General features: G+C 41.6%; 1 protein-coding gene across 2 annotated transcripts; it reads right to left on the bottom strand.

Annotated features, from left to right (window-relative positions):
* Window positions 1-945: 945 nt before the first annotated feature.
* On the bottom strand, window positions 946-18,216 carry fam53b (family with sequence similarity 53 member B). 2 transcript variants are annotated; one of them, XM_086303932.1, is made up of 5 exons: window positions 18,048-18,216; window positions 9,821-10,052; window positions 9,081-9,135; window positions 5,311-6,074; window positions 946-2,040 (listed from the first exon to the last, which is right to left on the bottom strand). In XM_086303932.1, the coding sequence occupies exons 2-5, from the start codon at window positions 9,908-9,910 to the stop codon at window positions 1,690-1,692; spliced, it is 1,260 nt and encodes a 419-aa protein (XP_086160058.1). In that variant the 5' UTR covers window positions 9,911-10,052; window positions 18,048-18,216; the 3' UTR covers window positions 946-1,689. The 2 variants fall into 2 exon arrangements, with proteins under 2 accessions (XP_086160058.1, XP_086160057.1); XM_086303931.1 differs by having other exon boundaries at window positions 9,075-9,135.
* Between the last annotated feature and the right edge of the window lie 1,632 nt (window positions 18,217-19,848).

Below are 19,848 nucleotides of genomic sequence, written 5' to 3' on the forward strand. Positions count from 1 at the left end.
GTATTATATTTTCCTCAAATAAATAAAATCCAACATTCAAGTTAAGTTTAAGCATGAAAGTACTTTTATTCAGTGTATCTCGATGGCCTTCTACTGTGAAGATTTTAGTCTTTTTAAACTGATTTGTTCCAGCATTTGACTTAAGAGTTGTGTGATTTTGCCAATGACAAACTGCACCTTTTTTAGGACAACTTGTATTTTAAGATTACGCTGTTTAAATCCTGTGCATCACCTACACATGGTAGATTTTCACCAGCAAGGCATCGGTCAGTTTAGGCAGTTTGCACTAATTGCTCTCCTTGAGCAGTGCAGTGGTTAGTGGTTCATTGGCAGGCTGGTCCTTGTTGTGTATAATTTGCATGTTCTCTCTCCAGGTACTCTGGATTCTTCCCACAGCTCAAAAACGTGAATATTAACTTGCCAATTCTAAATTATCTGTGAATGTTAATGTCAGCATGAATGACTGCCTCTCTGTGTTAGCCCTGCAATAGACGGGCCACCTGTCCAGGGTGTAGCCCACCTCTCTTACACTACAACAGCTGGGTCAGACTCCAGCAACGCTGAATTGGATAAGGGTTACGAGGCTGAATTTATGGCTCCCCCTCAGATGCCTCAGGATGTAAAAGTTGATTTCCGCGCACACAAAATTTTTGGACACTCTGATGAAAACTGCTTGGATGCAGCTGCTGATCTAGCTTTAATCACCTTTGTTAATCGGCTGCACAAAAGTATAATTATTTATCTTTTTTCCCCCTCTGTCTGTTTAAATTTGCAGTCCATGGTGAAATAGCAGACGTGCAAGTGGCCAGAAAGGGATTTGGCAGTCACAGAATCCTTTAATTGCTCCAATGGTAAATAATTTAGCTGAGTTTAAAATCTGCTTTAAACATAGTCCAGAGATCCCATATGTCATGACAAGAAAAAAACACTTAAATAATGAAGTTACAAATGACACTTTAAAAAGTGTGTTTATTCGTATAGAAATATGCTCATGTTTTACATAACTCTGTAGTTACAAATCGTAAAAAGAAAGAATATTAACGCTATTAGCATCACGTTTCTTCAAACATACAGGAGCAGAGATCCAGAGATAAGCCCGATGTTACTGTGTGAAATGTTAAGCTCTTCAGTATACTTTATGGTGTGTGCGTGCAGCCTGTTGCTCAGTAAAAGTGAAAGGGGTTTTACTAACAGTAACTCATGAAGTAGTCTCCATTTTTCTCCATCATGTACCCACGTACTACTGAAGAACGTCAAAGGAAAAGACCCTCTTCCTGGAGCAGAGAATTTTTACAAACCCGCTGTGAATTCTCTCCATATCTAGTACAATTAGGGTAATCAGGGTTACAGAGAAATGTTAAAGACCCCAGTCTGTGAGCCAACATAATCATTTTTATATTTATCAGTTCTATTTTCACCCACATCCATCCTCCCTGACTTTCTTGTTCTCCTGAGACACGTTTAAGATACCACACAGTGGGGGAGTAGCTTCTGACTACACAAAGTCCACAAAAATAGGCGTTTAGCACACAAAGCTCCTGTTCAAAATTCTCCACAAGGGAAAAAATAAAGACAAGTGCTAGAACACTCATTGTATTAGCTTTCCACTTGCTTTTTCCTTAAGACTATCAGCACTGTTCTTCTTTCAGTCCTCTAAATTAGCTTCCCCCAGGAGGAAGGCAGTCCCGCTCAGTTCCTCTCAATTTGTTCAATATCTAGCTCGCCTCCAAGCTGATCCTTCCTCATGCTACACAGACCTGCCCAGAAAGGCTCACTGTCTTTCCCATTGGTCGTTCCTGGTGTCATGTCGTCACAATCGGTGGAGTTCCAGTCTGCATCCTCTGTAGCGGTGTCTGACGACACGGTGCTGGTGATCTCGCCCTCTTTGGTCTGAGGCTGAATGTCCTTGAAGCTGTGCTCGTTTGAGTCGTCAGTATCGCGCTGAGTGGTGCTCCTGAGGGTGGGGGTAGCCTGGCTGGACTCGCGGCCGTCCTCGCCTGTGAATCCTGGGCAGCTCAGACTGTGGAAATTCCGAAGTTTCTGTGGAGAGCCAATGAATTTTTTTAGAGGCCTTGAATTCATGCTCTCAAGGAAGCAGACTTGCACTTAAACCACAAAACATTTCCCTTCCTGGAGTATGACCCATATCCTAAAGAGGACACAAGCATGGCTAAAGGCACACAGACGTCTTATGAAAACAATCCCACTACTGTACTCAAACAGCATGTGGGTGACTGAGTGAGGTCAGTGCTGGACACTGGTCAAGAAACTCTATAATATAAAAATATAACAAGATTTGAAGGATACAAATTTAGCTTCCATTACAGACAGCATGTGAGACTGTTAACTGTGATCTGAAGGCCGATGGGAGAGATTGGAAAACAGCAAGTAGCCAGATACCCAGGAGGCAGACATCACTCATGTTGGCCTTTTGACTCTGCACAACACCCACATACATCTGGGAAACCCAGAACCTTTTGTAGGCAAATACATGTGTGCCAGCACTGCTGTGGGCAAGTCCTGTGACAGCTGTGCACGCTGGAACGAGAAGCTTTACAACTGAGGCTTTTCCAATCTGTACAGCTAATGTGTAGAAGGCAGGACAGCTGCCTCATGCCTGACTGTTACGGTGTTAGGGCAGAGGGACACGGGAGAATAGGAGCTCTGTGAAACCTGCTGTCACTTGTGTGCTTATATAACATGAAACAAGCATGGGACTGTTAGACATGCAGCTCACAGCCAAGTGAGTTGCGATTAATAAATAGATAAGAGATAAATCAAATGTAAGTTTTAAGACCACAAAGGAAAGGACAGTTTATAGTAACATGAGATACATAAAACCTTTAGAGGGAAATATTTGTAGGTTTTAACTCATAACAATTCGTAATGATAGTTCCCTAATTATGACTCGACAAATCACACCTCTTTACTCTCAGCATAGATAAAAATGTGATTTCAAATCTAGCTGATTCAATGTCAGTTCACAAATAACCTCACTTTTTCAGGATTTATCACCCACTAAGAGTTGCAAACATAGAGAGCATCGTGGTCAGATCTATGCATGAGTGAGTAAAGTCTCTACTAGATCAAAAGGGCGCTGCTGTTTTTCTTGGCTCTAGTCAAGCGGGTGCATTTGTCAGCAGCAGGCCAGTGTCACATTGCTGCCTTCAGCATTAGGTCTCTCAGACTTCTCGCCTGAGAGACCATGAGACTAAACTGATAAGGTCACAATTAGTCTGGGATATGGAAAAAAACAGTGGCACGGATGTTAACTTAACCAAATACAATTCTAATTTAGAGTAGCAGACTTGTTATGCACACAAAATCTTCTTTGACAGCGTATCCTCACATAACTTACTGCACCAATAAAAATGAGGCTAATGAGTAAGTACTGCCTGCGTTGTCTGTTACTGTCACGCTCCCTCGTTCCCACCCACCCACTGAATGAAACGAAGAGGAGAGCAGAAAGTCTCCTCATCCATACTGACCTTGACTCTCCGTCAATAAAAGCTGATCAATAGCTCATGAGGCCTGGTAGTGGGAGCGATCTACGCACTGAGCTGAATTTACAGAAATCAATATCTCTTTACCCGACACATATCCCCCCCTGTGAGACGATCTATAACCTCTGCCACAGCTGCTCCACTTGCAGTCACAGTGAACCACGCAGAGAGTAAATCACACCAGTGAGGCGTGTGGATGAGAGGACACTTTAGAGACGCACTCAGCACTGAGACCGATCTTTGAATAGTAAGGTGACTTTGAATGCGGATAGGGCGACGGGTGTGAAGCGATATAAGCCCTTGAGCTGAGTGCCAAACAGACTTACTCTATCATCAAACGTGAATGTCATTTCTGTTGAATCTAAGGCAACTACACACTTCATACTTTAAATATAACATATTTAGTCCTTTTTTCAATGAAATCACTTAACCTATAAAATGTAAATAGGTTTAAGTGAAAGCTTGTTCCTCAGAACCAATTAGAGCAATAACGACAATTAAGGGTTTATGAATAATGGGATTGTTGCAGTTAATTCAGGCTGGAAACTTGAACATTTCCCATTTTTCCCTCTGAAATTCCAGTTGCAGTTCCTTGTGTGGATGCCTGCTGTTTCCACCCGTCCACCACCTCAACATCCACCTGTAAGCAGCTTGAGTGATAAACCTATGTGTCAAACTCTATATTCTACTGCTGTAATGAATCATTTAGAAAAGACTGAAGAAAGTTCATCTGCGTAACTAGGCTAAAAGTCAAATGATATTTTATCCCTCTCATGCTAGTCATTTGGAAGTCATTTCCTCCAGGGTTTGCCTTACGCCAGTCACTTCAATTCAAAAGAAAGTGAAGCAACAAAATTTACCGATCACTGGAAGTGTTTTTTGTTTTTTTTCTACCTGTCAGAGTTGTGCCTTTTTAACAGAGACAAAGAGCAGCAGGGAAGATCCAAATCTAAGCACCCTGAAATTTCTCTGCCTCATCTAAGGTTGTTTTCGCCACGCTGACCTCGTTCCTGCTTGGAGCGCGTGCGGCGTCTGTTTGTCGTGTCACAGCAGCGTTGTTGTTAAGACACTGCTGAACTCTGGGTGACTTTCTCACAGGGGCCAAGTCCAGCTCCAAGTTTATGATCCAGCCAGTGAATGTGTGAAACTGCACCGTGTGTGTGCGTGTGTGTGTGTGTGAGCTCGAGGGGCAAACAGACAAACGCCTGCCAGGATGTCCAGATAAATCCAAATTTCAGAAGCGACCAACCGAAGCTAATCATTCCTCTAGTAATTCCTGCTTTGATCAAATTATCTTTATTCAGTAGCACATTTAATGGGGCTACTTTTCTTCAAACTCTGTGAGTACAAGCTCAGATAATCGAATGTGACCCTGAATAGGCTTGCATGAATTAACAATTGCCTTTAATGACAACGCCTGAGGGAAACAATGGAGTGACCTTAACCATAAGTGTTTTGTTTATCCGACACATAAGGAGAAAAATGCTTGTGACTGACACTGATTGACCTCGCAAAGCTTCCAGCTGGTATGACCATTTCCTGTAATCCTCCTCCTTGAAGTCATGGGGTTGTGGCGAGTTTAACCGATAAATAAATGCCACATAAAAACGCCAATGGAAAAAGCTCCTAATAAATTATGACTGGCTCAGTTTCAAAGTTAATACAGTGTATTAACAGACAGCATCTTGAGTGCAACGTGTTGTTAAATGGAAGAGGTAAACTGGCAGGTTTTCAGTATTTAATGTTTCTTCTGTCTAAATAAAGAAAAATATTATATTATCATCTGATCTACATGTTAAATACCAACCTGTGTCATTTTTGCCAGATCCAGTGAAGGCCTCTGTTTGTGTGTGTCATCTGGTCTCCTGCGCTTCACACCAGTCTTCTTCTCATTGAGGACGCATGGTTGTGAGCGACTACGGGGAAGACCCCCCTGTCCTCCACGGCGTTCCAGTTCTGGAGTGGAGTCGGGGGAGCTGGGAGGTGACGGTCCACGAGGCTCAGGGAGACAAATTTGTTCATGAGAGAGGTAGAGGGGCTGCGATGAAGGGTCGGAGGACAGGGGCACTGAGGAAGAGGAGGAGGGAGTCAGGCTGGTGAACGCAGAAGACCATGGAGGGCGCTGGGTGAAAGACGGCAGCTCAAGGGTGTTGGATCGGGCAGGCAGGCTGAAACTGGAGCTGCGCTGCATGCCCGCAAAGCCACTCTGCATGTTTCCAATACTGCTGCGTTGGACGCTTCCTCCACTGTGGCACCTCCGTTTTTCCACAGCTGTCCACACGCGAGAGCCCTGAGGACGCCAGGAAGAGCGACAACCACTGAGCTCGTCTGAGCAAGACAGGGACCGGCACTGTCGTTTGCTGGGGGGAGCGGTGGAGTGCGAGGCCTCAGTTAGGCTTAGGTCCTGCAACAAGTTAGTGATTGTGCTTGAAGTGGAGCCAACATCCCAGTCCCAGTGGGCAGAACTTGTGTGCACTTCTGGCAGAACATCCCACAGGCTCTCCAGGCTGGTTCCAACTGGCCTCCGCTGGATGGCACACCTGTGACCCATGTCCCTCCACCGGCTTGTGTCTGCAACAGACAGACCACATTTATATGAATGAAACTGCCTTTAAAAAACAAAAGACACCCAAACACAATCCCACCTACAATATGGGAAACAATGTAAGGGCTAAACTTGAACTGAAAGTGTGTTGATCAATCAACAGCTGCCCACAGATCTTAATGCAGTGTTCAAACTCCAGTGCTAATCTGTTACTTTCCCTCTTTTTTCACTTCAGTCTCTTCAGCAGTTTTCAACAACAGCTCCATACTCATGCAGGACTGCAAATTTACTCCCTAGTGTCAAATTTACACAAAGATTTTAAAAATATATTAAGATACAATTAAAAATCCACCATTATACACCCCTGCAGCACTGTGCAAACTCCTTTAGGAGATGAATCTCAAACAAAGAAAATTGCTTTTAGTCCTAGGTACTACAATTGTTTAGTACCCGCAACTTATGCAATGCATAAGCATGGGTGTCACCATGTGTACTTTGTGTTGACACTACTCACTGCTTTGTTTAATTGGCACTAAAAATAAATACTGCCCTGCAGCCACTGCTTTAGCGTCACCGTCTGTAAGTACAGCTGATTGGAAAAGGGAATGGAGCTCAACGTCCAACTGACTCAACATGCCTGAGCAAATGTCAATAAGCTTCTAACTACAGCTTTTCATCTCTTCGTTGAGATTTACAAGAGCGATGCATCAGACCAGCTCGGTATTTGCAGTCAATGGTCAGATATTCTCCGAAACCAAAGCTACCATGCAAACACCTGTTATTGTCATAGAAACAACACTCGTAAACCACAGAACAGATATGCCAAATGAACTGGTTGGTCAACTCTGAGTCAGATACTAAACATCGAGGCCACTGCCCACTTCTGGTATGCAAAAGGTCTATTCTTCTCCACTGGAGATAAAATTCCCCAAAATGCCATCCACAATACACGGGTAGGACAAAGAACAAAAGGCCTTCTGGTATAGCTCTGTTCTATGCCAGGACATTTTCAATTCTTACACACTCAATGCCAAGTAACTGCAAGGACATAATACATCCAATTATACAAAACAGAGACTGTAAAGTATGTCCTACCGCTAGAAGAAAACTAAAGATATGACTCTTTTGCAGCATGTCTGGAGTATTGAAGCATCAAGGAGTGCCGCAAAATTTAAATTAATGCTAAACCCCCAACACAAAGTCGTTACTGTATTATTTCTGTTGGCAAAAACACCTGCCAGACATGTTTCACCAAACATAAAGCTACAATGAACAAAATGCACTAGACTTTAATCATAGACCATCTAGAACATACAGTGGGGCAAAAAAGTATTTAGTCAGCCACCGATTGTGCAAGTTCCCCCACTTAAAATGATGACAGAGGTCAGTAATTTGCACCAGAGGTACACTTCAACTGTGAGAGACAGAATGTGAAAAAAAAATCCATGAATCCACATGGTAGGATTTGTAAAGAATTTATTCGTAAATCTGGGTGGAAAATAAGTATTTGGTCAATAACAAAAATACAACTCAATACTTTGTAACATAACCTTTGTTGGCAATAACAGAGGTCAAACGTTTACTATAGGTCTTTACCAGGTTTGCACACACAGTAGCTGGTATTTTGGCCCATTCCTCCATGCAGATCTTCTCGAGAGCAGTGATGTTTTGGGGCTGTCGCCGAGCAACACGGACTTTCAACTCCCGCCACAGATTTTCTATGGGGTTGAGGTCTGGAGACTGGCTAGGCCACTCCAGGACTTTCAAATGCTTCTTACGGAGCCACTCCTTTGTTGCCCGGGCGGTGTGTTTTGGATCATTGTCATGTTGGAAGACCCAGCCTCGTTTCATCTTCAAAGTTCTCACTGATGGAAGGAGGTTTTGGCTCAAAATCTCACGATACATGGCCCCATTCATTCTGTCCTTAACACGGATCAGTCGTCCTGTCCCCTTGGCAGAAAAACAGCCCCATAGCATGATGTTTCCACCCCCATGCTTCACAGTAGGTATGGTGTTCTTGGGATGCAACTCAGTATTCTTCTTCCTCCAAACACGACGAGTTGAGTTTATACCAAAAAGTTCTACTTTGGTTTCATCTGACCACATGACATTCTCCCAATCCTCTGCTGTATCATCCATGTGCTCTCTGGCAAACTTCAGACGGGCCTGGACATGCACTGGCTTCAGCAGCGGAACACGTCTGGCACTGCGGGATTTGATTCCCTGCCGTTGTAGTGTGTTACTGATGGTGACCTTTGTTACTTTGGTCCCAGCTCTCTGCAGGTCATTCACCAGGTCCCCCCGTGTGGTTCTGGGATCTTTGCTCACCGTTCTCATGATCATTTTGACCCCACGGGATGAGATCTTGCGTGGAGCCCCAGATCGAGGGAGATTATCAGTGGTCTTGTACGTCTTCCATTTTCTGATGATTGCTCCCACAGTTGATTTTTTCACACCAAGCTGCTTGCCTATTGTAGATTCACTCTTCCCAGTCTGGTGCAGGTCTACAATACTTTTCCTGGTGTCCTTCGAAAGCTCTTTGGTCTTGGCCATGGCGGGGTTTGGAGTCTGACTGTTTGAGGCTGTGGACAGGTGTCTTTTATACAGATGATGAGTTCAAACAGGTGCCATTCATACGGGTAACGAGTGGGGGACAGAAAAGCTTCTTACAGAAGACGTTACAGGTCTGTGAGAGCCAGAGATTTTCCTTGTTTGAGATGACCAAATACTTATTTTCCACCCTGATTTACGAATAAATTCTTTACAAATCCTACCATGTGGATTCATGGATTTTTTTTTTCACATTCTGTCTCTCACAGTTGAAGTGTACCTCTGGTGCAAATTACTGACCTCTGTCATCATTTTAAGTGGGGGAACTTGCACAATCGGTGGCTGACTAAATACTTTTTTGCCCCACTGTAACTACTTTATAACAACACTTCCTGTCCTGTTTGTTATTGTATGAAATGTGCAACATGTAAATAAGTTAAAGATCTAAGATTTTATCCATGTCACATAATGCAAACCTTTACCCATGAGTCCGCAAGAGAAAAGTGCTGTCCCCTGGCTCATGGTCTGTGCCTGGAACTGTAGAAAAAGAAAAAAAAAGAAAATTTTCAGCTTACAGGAAAGCCACAAAAATAAAATGTAGAACAGGCTTTAATAATTACAAGTCAGTAAACCAACAAATAAAAAGAAGCAAAAACAACAACTACTGGAAAGACAGATTCTGTGTATGCGTTACTGGTCCTACGTGCAACTCGGCAACGCAGAGAAAGAGAGAGAGAAAGCATTCCACCATAAATTCCTCTGATGGATGCTCAGCCCGTGAACATGATGACTTCATTTCATGGGACTAAGAGGGCAAAGTCAGTCCATATTAGTGGGGGAATTTTTACTCTGTGCTGAGTCAGAGCTGCTTATCCTAGTAGATAGAGCACTATAATACTCGTTTCTAGTGAATCTGTGAATATCATTTTGGTAAAAAAATGGGGGGTGGGGGGGTTCAATAGAGTGGATTATTACTGACTAAGATTTTGTAGCTCTGGTTAAAGTTGGCAAATTAGAAAAATAAAATGCAGAATCATAAAAGTGCTATGGAGTAATGAGTGGCCAGCAATAACTTCCTAAACCTGAGCAGAACATTGTCCTCTTCCTCATTGGGTGAAGTCTCGTGGTTAGGTTGTGTCATTTTATGTAAACATGTGAAATAACACACAGAGACACACACTCACAAAACATCTGCTCACATGAATAAAAAATAACCTCTTACCGGGACAAAATTTGTGCGTTTGGTTGTTACATCATCGGCACCCTTCTTTTCCAGTGTTTTGGGGTAAATGATCACCATGGCAACGCACATGCTTGTCCCACGTCGTTACGGTAATGCCAAGTTAAGCTGGAGGACATCTCGATGAGCACGGCGTTAGCAGACTGATTTCTCATAAATTAAAGACGCCCACCCTCGGCTCCTCCCAGAATGTGCTTCACTCCTCGGTCCAATCCTGAGCAGACACACAAAGATGAGCCCAGGATTATAATTCAGTACATTTCTGACATTCTGTCGACCATATAAGCAGAGAGCCATCAAGCAGGAGGAGAAGACAAACTCCTTTTTATGGAGGGACACTATCATCATCTCAGCTTCAACTACTAAACTCCTAATGATATCAAAAGTTAATCTTAAAAGTCTTACAGGAAATCTCTCTCCTTGAGAATAGTTAGAGCTACAGTCACATTAGCAGCTGTCAGGCTGTATGCTTTGAGCTATATGCTAATGTGGGCATGCAATGAAAATAATAACATGCTTATGCTATGTAAAACATTACCCATTTGTCATGTTCCAGTTGTAGCTTTCCAACAATTTTACAAAAATTTACACGATGTATTCAGCTAAGTAATCAAACTATAACACAAGTAAATGTCCTCGTGTCAGATTCAAACCCAAACCTCTGCATTAGTCTTACAGCACATAGGTCTCCTGCTCTACCCAGTGATCTAAACCAATCCCATAACATTTTGTAAAAACCCAATAATTCTAATTCTACCACACCAAGAAGCAAAACTTAAAAAGTGGGTCAGGGCTTTCCCCACCTGATCACCAGTACATTTGCTCTTCAAATCATCAGGAGACAATTCAACTGTTGCATACATCTGCCTTGTTACAAGGAGTCACCACAGCAGGTAGCTCCACGTTTGATTTGGCAGTTTTACGCCGGATGCCCTTTCTCATCCATCCCCAAAGGGGGATTTGTGTCACTGCTTAAACACTGAAATACATTCTCACTCTTACTGTAGCTGTATAAAATGGGAAAATGTGCAAATGTCACATTCTTTATAAGGTTTCATCTTGCTACTATAAAAGCCAACTTGTAAGTCAACCCCTTCATTGGTCATTTGGATGGCACAAATAGCATGCATCAAGGGAGAGAATTAGGTAAAAAAAAGTTTCACAGCTAAATCTAAACAGGTTTCATAGTCTACTTCAATTAATACTTACTAATACTTGTATTTATTTATTTTTTTAACAATGCTTATTAGCAAGTACTGTAATAAGGACTACATGGGATAACCTGTCACCATTAGGTAGGGCTGAACGATATATCGCATTTGCGATAATATCGCGACATGATCAAGCGCAATTTTCTAACCGCAAAGGCTGCGATTATACTCTGTACATGTCCAAATTCATGGGCTGCATCCTCCTGAGGCCGCATTTGTAGACCGATTACGTCACAGCGACGCGCCGAAGGCTGTCCAAATTACTACCATATCCCAGAATTCATAGCGCGGCCCAGCCAAACTCCAGTTTCCAGCAATGGCGGCCGCTACTAAGTTTTAAAATTACTCATACTAATCTTTCTGGGTCACAAAATAAACTTTTAACATATTTTCAGGCGAGAAAGTAGTTGTGTAAACATCAAATATCTGCTCGGTTTATCAAGATATCCCATATTTGCAAAAGTGCTTCGACGTTTTCAGAGGCGTCTGCTACCCACCAGCTCGACAGCTAGCCGGGAGCTCGAGGGTTACTGATGCGGCCGAGAACGGCACAACTCCCGGCACATCATTTTCAGATCACCGCGGAGTTTCGCTGCTCGGGTTAAACGTAATATATAAGTCACTTAGACAACCTAAAAATGTTATTGTTGGGCTTTTTTCAGTTTTTTGTTTGTTCGTGAGTAAATCGGTTTGGCTGAGATTAAAGTTATTAGATTAGATAAAATAAAACTTTATTAATCCCCCGGGTGGGTTCCTCCTTGGTTTTCACACAGCTGACTAAACGTCAAACAGAAAACTTATTAAACAGAAGTATGAGACAGTCGAGAATTTACACCAGTGTCTGGTTATATTTTAGATAGCAAGAAGCAGACGGCCGAGTTTATTAAACTCCACCGAGACAGCGGTGACGCTAATCAGAAGGCTAGACCGTCCAATTTCACGCCTTTAAATTTTAAAGGCGTGTTTGTGTGTGTGTGTTTATACAATTGCTATTATGTTTGCACTTTATGTGTAATGTTACTGACTGCAGAGATCAGTAAGATGTGTGTATTTTTTATTTATTAGTTTTATTTATTTAATATTATTTTTTAATTGAATGACTGTCTAGTAGTTCACAGATGTCGAAAAACTGAGTGTGGTAAAGCCACTGATTTTGTTTATGTATATTTCTGCAATCTGCACATTGTACTGACTTTCATTTTAATGTTTACACCAGGGTTCCTTGTCAGCACTTTATGCTCAGATGTTTGTAAGCTAAAAATAAACTATTGTGTATGTTCAAATATACTGTTGTGATTGAAGAAGTTAAATAAAAATGTCAGTCATCAATTCATGCATCACCTCATGTCATCATAACAGAGGTCTGTCTTCCAGGAAAGAACAGTTTAAAATTAATGTAATATAGTATTGGCCATACTATATGATGTATTGCTTGTCTTTGTTTAATAATACAGAAGACAAAGACCTTAAAAAATAATCGCATATCGCATCGCAATCGCAATATTGGGGCAAAAAATCGCAATTAGATTATTTTCCATAATCGTTCAGCCCTACCATTAGGTCAAACTAAACAGTACAAAGCTAGTTAGGATGGTTTGATCAGATTAAATTATACCCTGGGTAGATAATGCATGCTTAGTTTAAGTCTATCAAATGATTTCAATCACTGGCCTGTTAACGTTGCACAGGCACGCACACTTATGACAACCATGAAACCACAAATAACACATTCTTTCACGAATGAGCAAGCTTTTAACTTTTTAGATCTAACTTGCATGTGCAGAGATGAGCATTTAATACTGATAAATTCTCCAACTCGCCCGTCACTCTACACAGGAGCATCCTGTTCAACATCTGGAAGATAGATAGTGGAAATTTCAAGGAGGTCAATGGCTCGACAAGCTCTGTTTATTATTCTCAATGGAGTAAACATTCCCAGCAAACACTCGCTTTGATTGACAAGGCGTCACCTATTTCGTCATGCTGCCATCGATAGATTAATATTACAAGGTGTTTCACTTCAATGTTCTCTCCAACCTAACAACAAAAGTGGAACTCTATACCTTGTTTTATTTTTGCCTGTTTTTATAGTACAGAGAGCAAGTTTCCTCAAAAGTGTTCCATTAAGCACACAGCAAGGAATAGAGCAAAGTCAAAGTTGTGTAATTGAATCCTCAGGGGCTGGCTGGGAATAGCTGACCTTGCGGTTATTAAAACAACCTTCTTCGTATTAATGCTGCGCCATGATTACAGTAAAACTGCTGATTAGTCACAGATATAAATCTATATAATCATCATGAAGAATTTTACAACCACTAGATCAGTACCACACGAAGCCAAGTAAGATAGGCGACTGAAATAAAGTGAAGTGGACACAAGATCTTCGTACGTTGCATGCAAGGTCAGAGGGTGTGCACTTAAATGACAGAACAACTGCAAGTGGAGTAAAAAAAAGGGGGGGGGGGGGGGGGAGATGGTGCATGCAAAACAAAAGAGTGCTTTGTGCAGAAGATGAGACACCGTGGGAAACAATAAAGGCGACATCTGAGGTTGCCGGCGGTGGGGTAAAGTGTGTGTGCGTGAGGGATGTTGGGGGAAGAGCATCACAAGACCCTGCAGGAGCTGACATGCTGAAGGTGGCATTTGCATTCGGCATATAATTTCCATTACAAGCACTTACCACATGAAGAAAACAACTTAACTAGAAGGACGTTTTTAGCAGAGTTATATAAAACAAGATCAACACCACTCAAGGATGTCTGGCAGTTTTAACTTGTGGCCTGTGTGTTGAGAAAAGGACACATAAAAGCCTGAAGCTGGAGTGGGTCAGGCCGATTACACTGTGCATGAGTATTAACCTCAGAGATCTGTTTCACTGCAGAGATAGCTATGGATGTGCTTGGACAGAGGAAACAGTTGTTTATATATTACACTGAATGACTTGGTGACATACGTAAGCGACATTAACAAAGAGAAAAGAAAGTTTGCCCAAACATGAGAAAAGTTCTGACATTTATTTGAACAAAGAGATAATTAAATTACGTCTCCCTTCCCTAGAAGGATGGAAAAAGACAAAATCGAGTCCTACATTCTTGATTCTAAAATTGTAAACAACCACCGCTGTAGCAGCGGCTTAATCATCTTTCTCATGCTTGGGCATTTCATTTTTATCCCACAAATCCCATCTCCCATAAATCTGAACTGAGTGCTTTAAATGGGTGAGGTTTATGACATAATTATAAACATTCCTCGGCTCCATGACATGAGTTGAATACACAATTATAAAAGCCTAACCTTGCAGCCTTTAAAAGCCATTTAAACTTGTGTCAGTGTGTGAATAAGTTCTGGCAAAGGCTAGCTTGGTCTGCCTTTTCTTGTACAGACAAACCTGTAAAACAAATGTGGAAGCCATACCATAGCATGACTAGTGCTTAATGGTTACACCCAACCCACTCACCTAATACTGCATGCACAGCTGTGCTCATAGACGGTGTAATCTGCCAAATGAGGTATCTAGAATTTCTGCCCAAGGGGTGCCACTCCCCTTCTGATGTCAAAACTCGAATCACCTCCATTAACGATGCTGGCATTATCGGGAATCAGTGGGAGTCTCTATGGTTCTGCAGCGCGATAACGCTTTATCTGAGCCAGGGCAGCTGACACTATGACAACTGAGAAGTCTAATCTCTATAAAAGGGGAACAACGTTGCAGGACGTGCTCCTCAGACGTGGCCTTCCATCACATGCAAACAGGCTGCTGACTGACTGCAGCAAAGTCTGCAGTGACAGCAGCCAAGTCTGCAGTGACAGCAGCCCTTCTGAAACACAACAATAAGCCGCCTTGGGCAAGCTGATGGGACTCCACGCTTCCTTTGTGGTCACTAGAAGGCTTTCAACCATCGCAGCTTTAGGTTGTCAGAAACAGAAAGCTATGGCACAGCGTAAATGAGATAGGACACGACAGGAAACCACAGAATTGATTGGGTCAAGTTAAAGCAAATGTCTGCTTTAAAGTCAGCCAAGGTCTCAAAACCTCCAGATACCCTACTGTTTTTTCTATGAAAAAAGAAAAGAAATGACACTTTTTTTTTTACTTAAACTGGGTTTGCACATCTATAATAAGTGCACCCCTGTTTCGTCAATTTGAACAGCTTTGCCATACATGACTTACGGTGTAATCCCATGGGTTGGGCCACCATTATATAAGGATTTAGCAGCTTTGTGTCTGATGGGCAATCAGAGCTAATACTAATCCATCTATATAGCACTTGGACAGCTGGTGGAAAACAACATATGATTGTTTTAGCCCCAAATCAAGTGTATAATACACTTCTAAACTACTTATAAGATTATTATGTACCCATTTGAAAGATATCGCAGTGCTTAAATTTAAAGCTCTCGTCTGGGTACACTGATACACAAACATCTTGTGATGGCGAGGATGTCAAGCTAAATTTCCACGCATCCTCTTTTGATGTGCACAAAAGAATGGCAGCTGGAGCTGTGTCCTGCCCTCAACAATCCCAGGATTGTGGCCATCTCAATAATCTGAGCATCTGCTGAGCACCTGAGATGGCCAGACTTAAAAACGAACTGAGGGATTTATGCTGCTCTTCATGACTGCACCACTTGTGAAAGGAATGCTGGGTAAATGCCTGGCTGTGGCTCTCTGCAGAAACACTCCCTTGGAAAGAATATGCATGTTCCTAAAAAGCTTGTTTCCCCAAGCTGTTGGCACTGATGTTGTTCATCTTTGAGCTGCATGCAGGCCCCATATTTGGACTCGCATTTGAACAGTCTCTAATGACATGGTGGTGTTTGAATTAATATAGCTAGTGATACTACATCATAGACCAGATATGTGAATGACATAGTGTCAAACTAGTGTTGCGCTTTTGTATCTGTGGATATGCTGGAACATACATCCAAATTTAAAACAATATCAACATGCAGAATTCTTACTATGAAATTCAAGATTTTGAAACCTGAAACTTTCTTTGTTGGTACTCTCATAAGCTGGTCTCACAAAGGGCAGGTGCTACTAAGTACTGTCACGGCTGACTGACTGAAATGAAATTTATGAAACTCATTGTAGGAGGCAGGCTAGCCCACAGCTGTCTGCATGTTCACAGAAATTAGGCTATGTCAAACAGGAGGTGCACTACATTTAAAGCAGTGAGTGAATAGTCAGAAATGAGCATGGCTGGGAGGCTTCAATAGCAGTTATCAGACTCAGTTGAGGGCCTGGGGTACAGCCAAGGTCTCACAAGCATGCAGCTGCCCACTTACCATAAACACAAAGGCTCAGCATGGCTATGCATGGCAGCCAAGGAGGCCTACGTTTTAAAGCAGGCCTGCTGTTTAATTTTCTCATACATAATCACTTGCACTGTATACATTTGTCCAGAACAACGGCTTTGTGGATCTCTGTAATCAAGGCTTTCAACAAACTTGTCCAAGTTGGAGAGAAATGCTGTCCACTTGAATTCTAAATCTAGCCAAGTCACTTAATTACAGAGGCTTGAAGACACAACAACGACATTGGAATAGCATTGCATGTTAATGGACCGAAATAAGAATAAGGCACATTGAGTGGACATTATAATGCAGGGGAGAGACTACTCCTGGGGTTTACATGCAGGAATTTATCCAACCTAAACACTGCCTTCCCTCTGACTACATACCATGTAGTCCCAACATTGTCTCATGGAAGTGAACAATGCTGCAACAATGGTATTACAGTACACAGGATATTTACATATTGTTTAAGGCAAGTTCTGATAGGCAGTCACTCGTGTCCTTGAGCTAAAACTGTTTAACAGTTTTTCAGAGGAGCTTGCCAACCATCCAGGTGGATGCCTCTTAATTTTAGAAGAAAAGGCCCTGAAAACTAAGCTAGTCCAAGTTACCAACACAAACACTCCCTTAAACCCCTTTTCTAAAATCCTTTATGAAAGGGAAATGAGTCTGGCAAAGAAATTACTGTGATGGGAGCTCACAGAAGCAAACAGGATTATGACAGAAAGGCCACAAGCTGCTAATTGTGAAAAATAGATATTACACATGCATGTACAGAAAGTAAAAAATAAATACATCTGTACTTCAAGGACAAGTCACCTAATGTAACCCTAATAAATGATACAAGCCACCTATAAATTTTATCAGACCCAATTATAGCTATGGGACACAGCCAGTAGTTCAGGTTTAACAAGTTAACAAGTTCTTGTGTTTATGATCCCAACATCCACTTAAATTGCAGAATCTGTTGGACTGTGTATCAGCCAGTCCTGACTTCATACCCGAGGGTAAGGTTGGTAAGATAAAGATAAGAAAAACAGCATAGAGTGTAACTACACACGGATCTGAGAAATAGATGGGCCACCAATGTCCCACCAGCAAATAAATACCTGTAAAATGTATTTTAAAAGTCTTATACATTTGTCACTAACTAACCAACACTGACTTCTTTTGCAATGCGTGAGGGAAAATCCAGTATGAGATCCGAATGTCTGGACTTCAAAGTCACTTTACAAATGTATGTGGATGAATTTATACTTACTGTCAAAAATGCTGAGTGGATGAATGGACAAACTTACTATTATATCTTTTTTATATATAATTATTATAAGTCCCTACAATATTAAATCACAAATTATAGTGACAAAACATAAATATAATAAGCGGCAGAAGACAAAATCATTTACAGTAGAATTTATGCAAGTAATAACCTAGGCAAAACACAAAAAGGGCATGGCTAAGGCAGTACACAAGAGGAAAAGTTGCTAAGCTAACTAACTTTTAGCTATGTTTTGTTTTCACCGACAACACTTTGCTGGGAGTTACTTCTAATGTGTCACCATAAATATTACATTAACAGAAACCACGCACTTTCAAAACACAGAGGAACATCGCACCTCACTCTTTATGACATAGTAGTAACAGATTCAAAGTTAGCTAAGCCAGAAAGTTTTTTTTTTAGACTAAAAACTGCCACTCACAATCATCACGGTGAGCGTCTCGTATCTTCAACAACCACCGGGCAACTGGTTAGTTTCGGTTGACCGTGTTGAGTTTTGTTTTACTAAAGAAAAAAAAGAACAGGAAGCTTACTTCAGCTCAAGGCAGCTCCTGCAGACTACAACATTAACCCAGTGCTCTACTGTCCAACAAGACTGCACGCTAATGAGCCTGTGACAACATACGCGAGCCGTACCACTTTGGGTAGGGGCGAGGGGTGTCCCACGAGTTATTTATGCTACAATCTTTTTTAGTTTTCTCATATTCTTTGCGTTTCTTTAGTTTATTTATACCTCATACACAATTCAGTCGAAGCTTGTTATGGTAGAAATGAAAATATTATCCTCTGATGTTTTTTGTAAAAGAGACCACCCCGCGCCTACAACTAATGGTGTGAGCAACCCTGTTGTAATGAAAAGTAATCACAGTTTTGATCTGAGCATATAGACAGGGTACTTTCACAATACACAGCAGTGTAACATGATAACCTACCGAGTGCGTGTGACTTACAGACAGGGTGAGGGAGTAAAATGCATGTTCTATATACATAGCTTGTTCCACCTTACATTATCAGTTCCAGTACAGCACAGGCCAATCCTGAATAAATAGATTTATTGCAAGCAGATGTTCTTCCAGGAACTAAATTCAGTCTTTATCATGACCTACAGCAGCAAAGCCATACAAGTTTAGCTTTTCATACATGCACACACAAACGCTGTGCAGCTGGTGTATATGTGGTAACCTGCACACAATATTTGCTTGCCTTCTAACTTCTTAAACATATAAAACAGACGTGTGCTTGTGGTCGTTGTACACTTTTATCAGTTTATTTAAACAAGTATTTTTACAAGAGGTGGGTATCTCACCTTAAAGTTGGTTTAGCTCACTGTTTGTTTAAATATGGGTCCACTGGATGAGCCAGTGGCAATTCAATTCATGAAGTCCATGCTTTTTCTATGCATTGTTAAAGGACTGCAAATTATCATCCCTGTCCCATAACATTATGTACAGTAAATCAATATATTTCCTAGGAGCTGGAATTAATATAGTGGGCCTCAGAAGGGTGGGGAGCTGAGACTCACCCCTGGCAGACACTATTGTTAATCAAGGAGTAACATCTGTTGTGTGCCTCTAATCTCCCCCAGACTGTCAGGCTGTCCTCCTCGGTTTTAGACTGTCTGCCTTTTGTGTTAAAGGGCACCCAGGATTTGTCTCTTCTACTATCCGGGCTAGAGTTTTGGGGTTTTTCACAAAATCCCTATAGAGAAGGTATTTAGCAAACAGATAATAAGACAAACTTTTGGCTTTTCTGTTTCATAGCATTAAAAGTCACTCTTTAGGAAGAAAGTACCTTGCAGAACAGGGGTGGAAGTCTTCCTGTTCAACAGGTTTGCTAGTGTGTGTTGTGACTATCACAACCAGGGGGCAGTGTGCACCAATTATAGTGTAGGAAAATGCTACAAAAAGTAACCTGGAGTGTGTTTGCTGATGTAGCTACAAATTATGATGTTTTTGCATATTTCTTTATGATTTTTGTTAATAAATCTGTAGCTAGCGTATGGTTAACAGTAAATAGGGAGTTATCTTCCAGCTCCATTTACTGAGACCCCATGCAGAATGCTATACACCATCTGGGGTTCACACTGTGGCTGGAGACAGATGGCTAAAAGACTCCTGTTACAGGAGCCATCCCTTCTCAACTTTAATGAACAGTTAATCCTCTCTATCACACAGCATAATTTCCTATTATATCAGATAATTCGAAGCAAATGCAATTAAAAT

This window comes from Aulonocara sp. 'chitande type north' Nkhata Bay, linkage group LG8 (genome assembly GCF_057382095.1).
Source record: "Aulonocara sp. 'chitande type north' Nkhata Bay isolate Kocher_YH1m ecotype deep benthic linkage group LG8, A_spYH_male_GT1.1, whole genome shotgun sequence".
NCBI classification, from domain to species: Eukaryota; Metazoa; Chordata; class Actinopteri; order Cichliformes; family Cichlidae; genus Aulonocara; species Aulonocara sp. 'chitande type north' Nkhata Bay.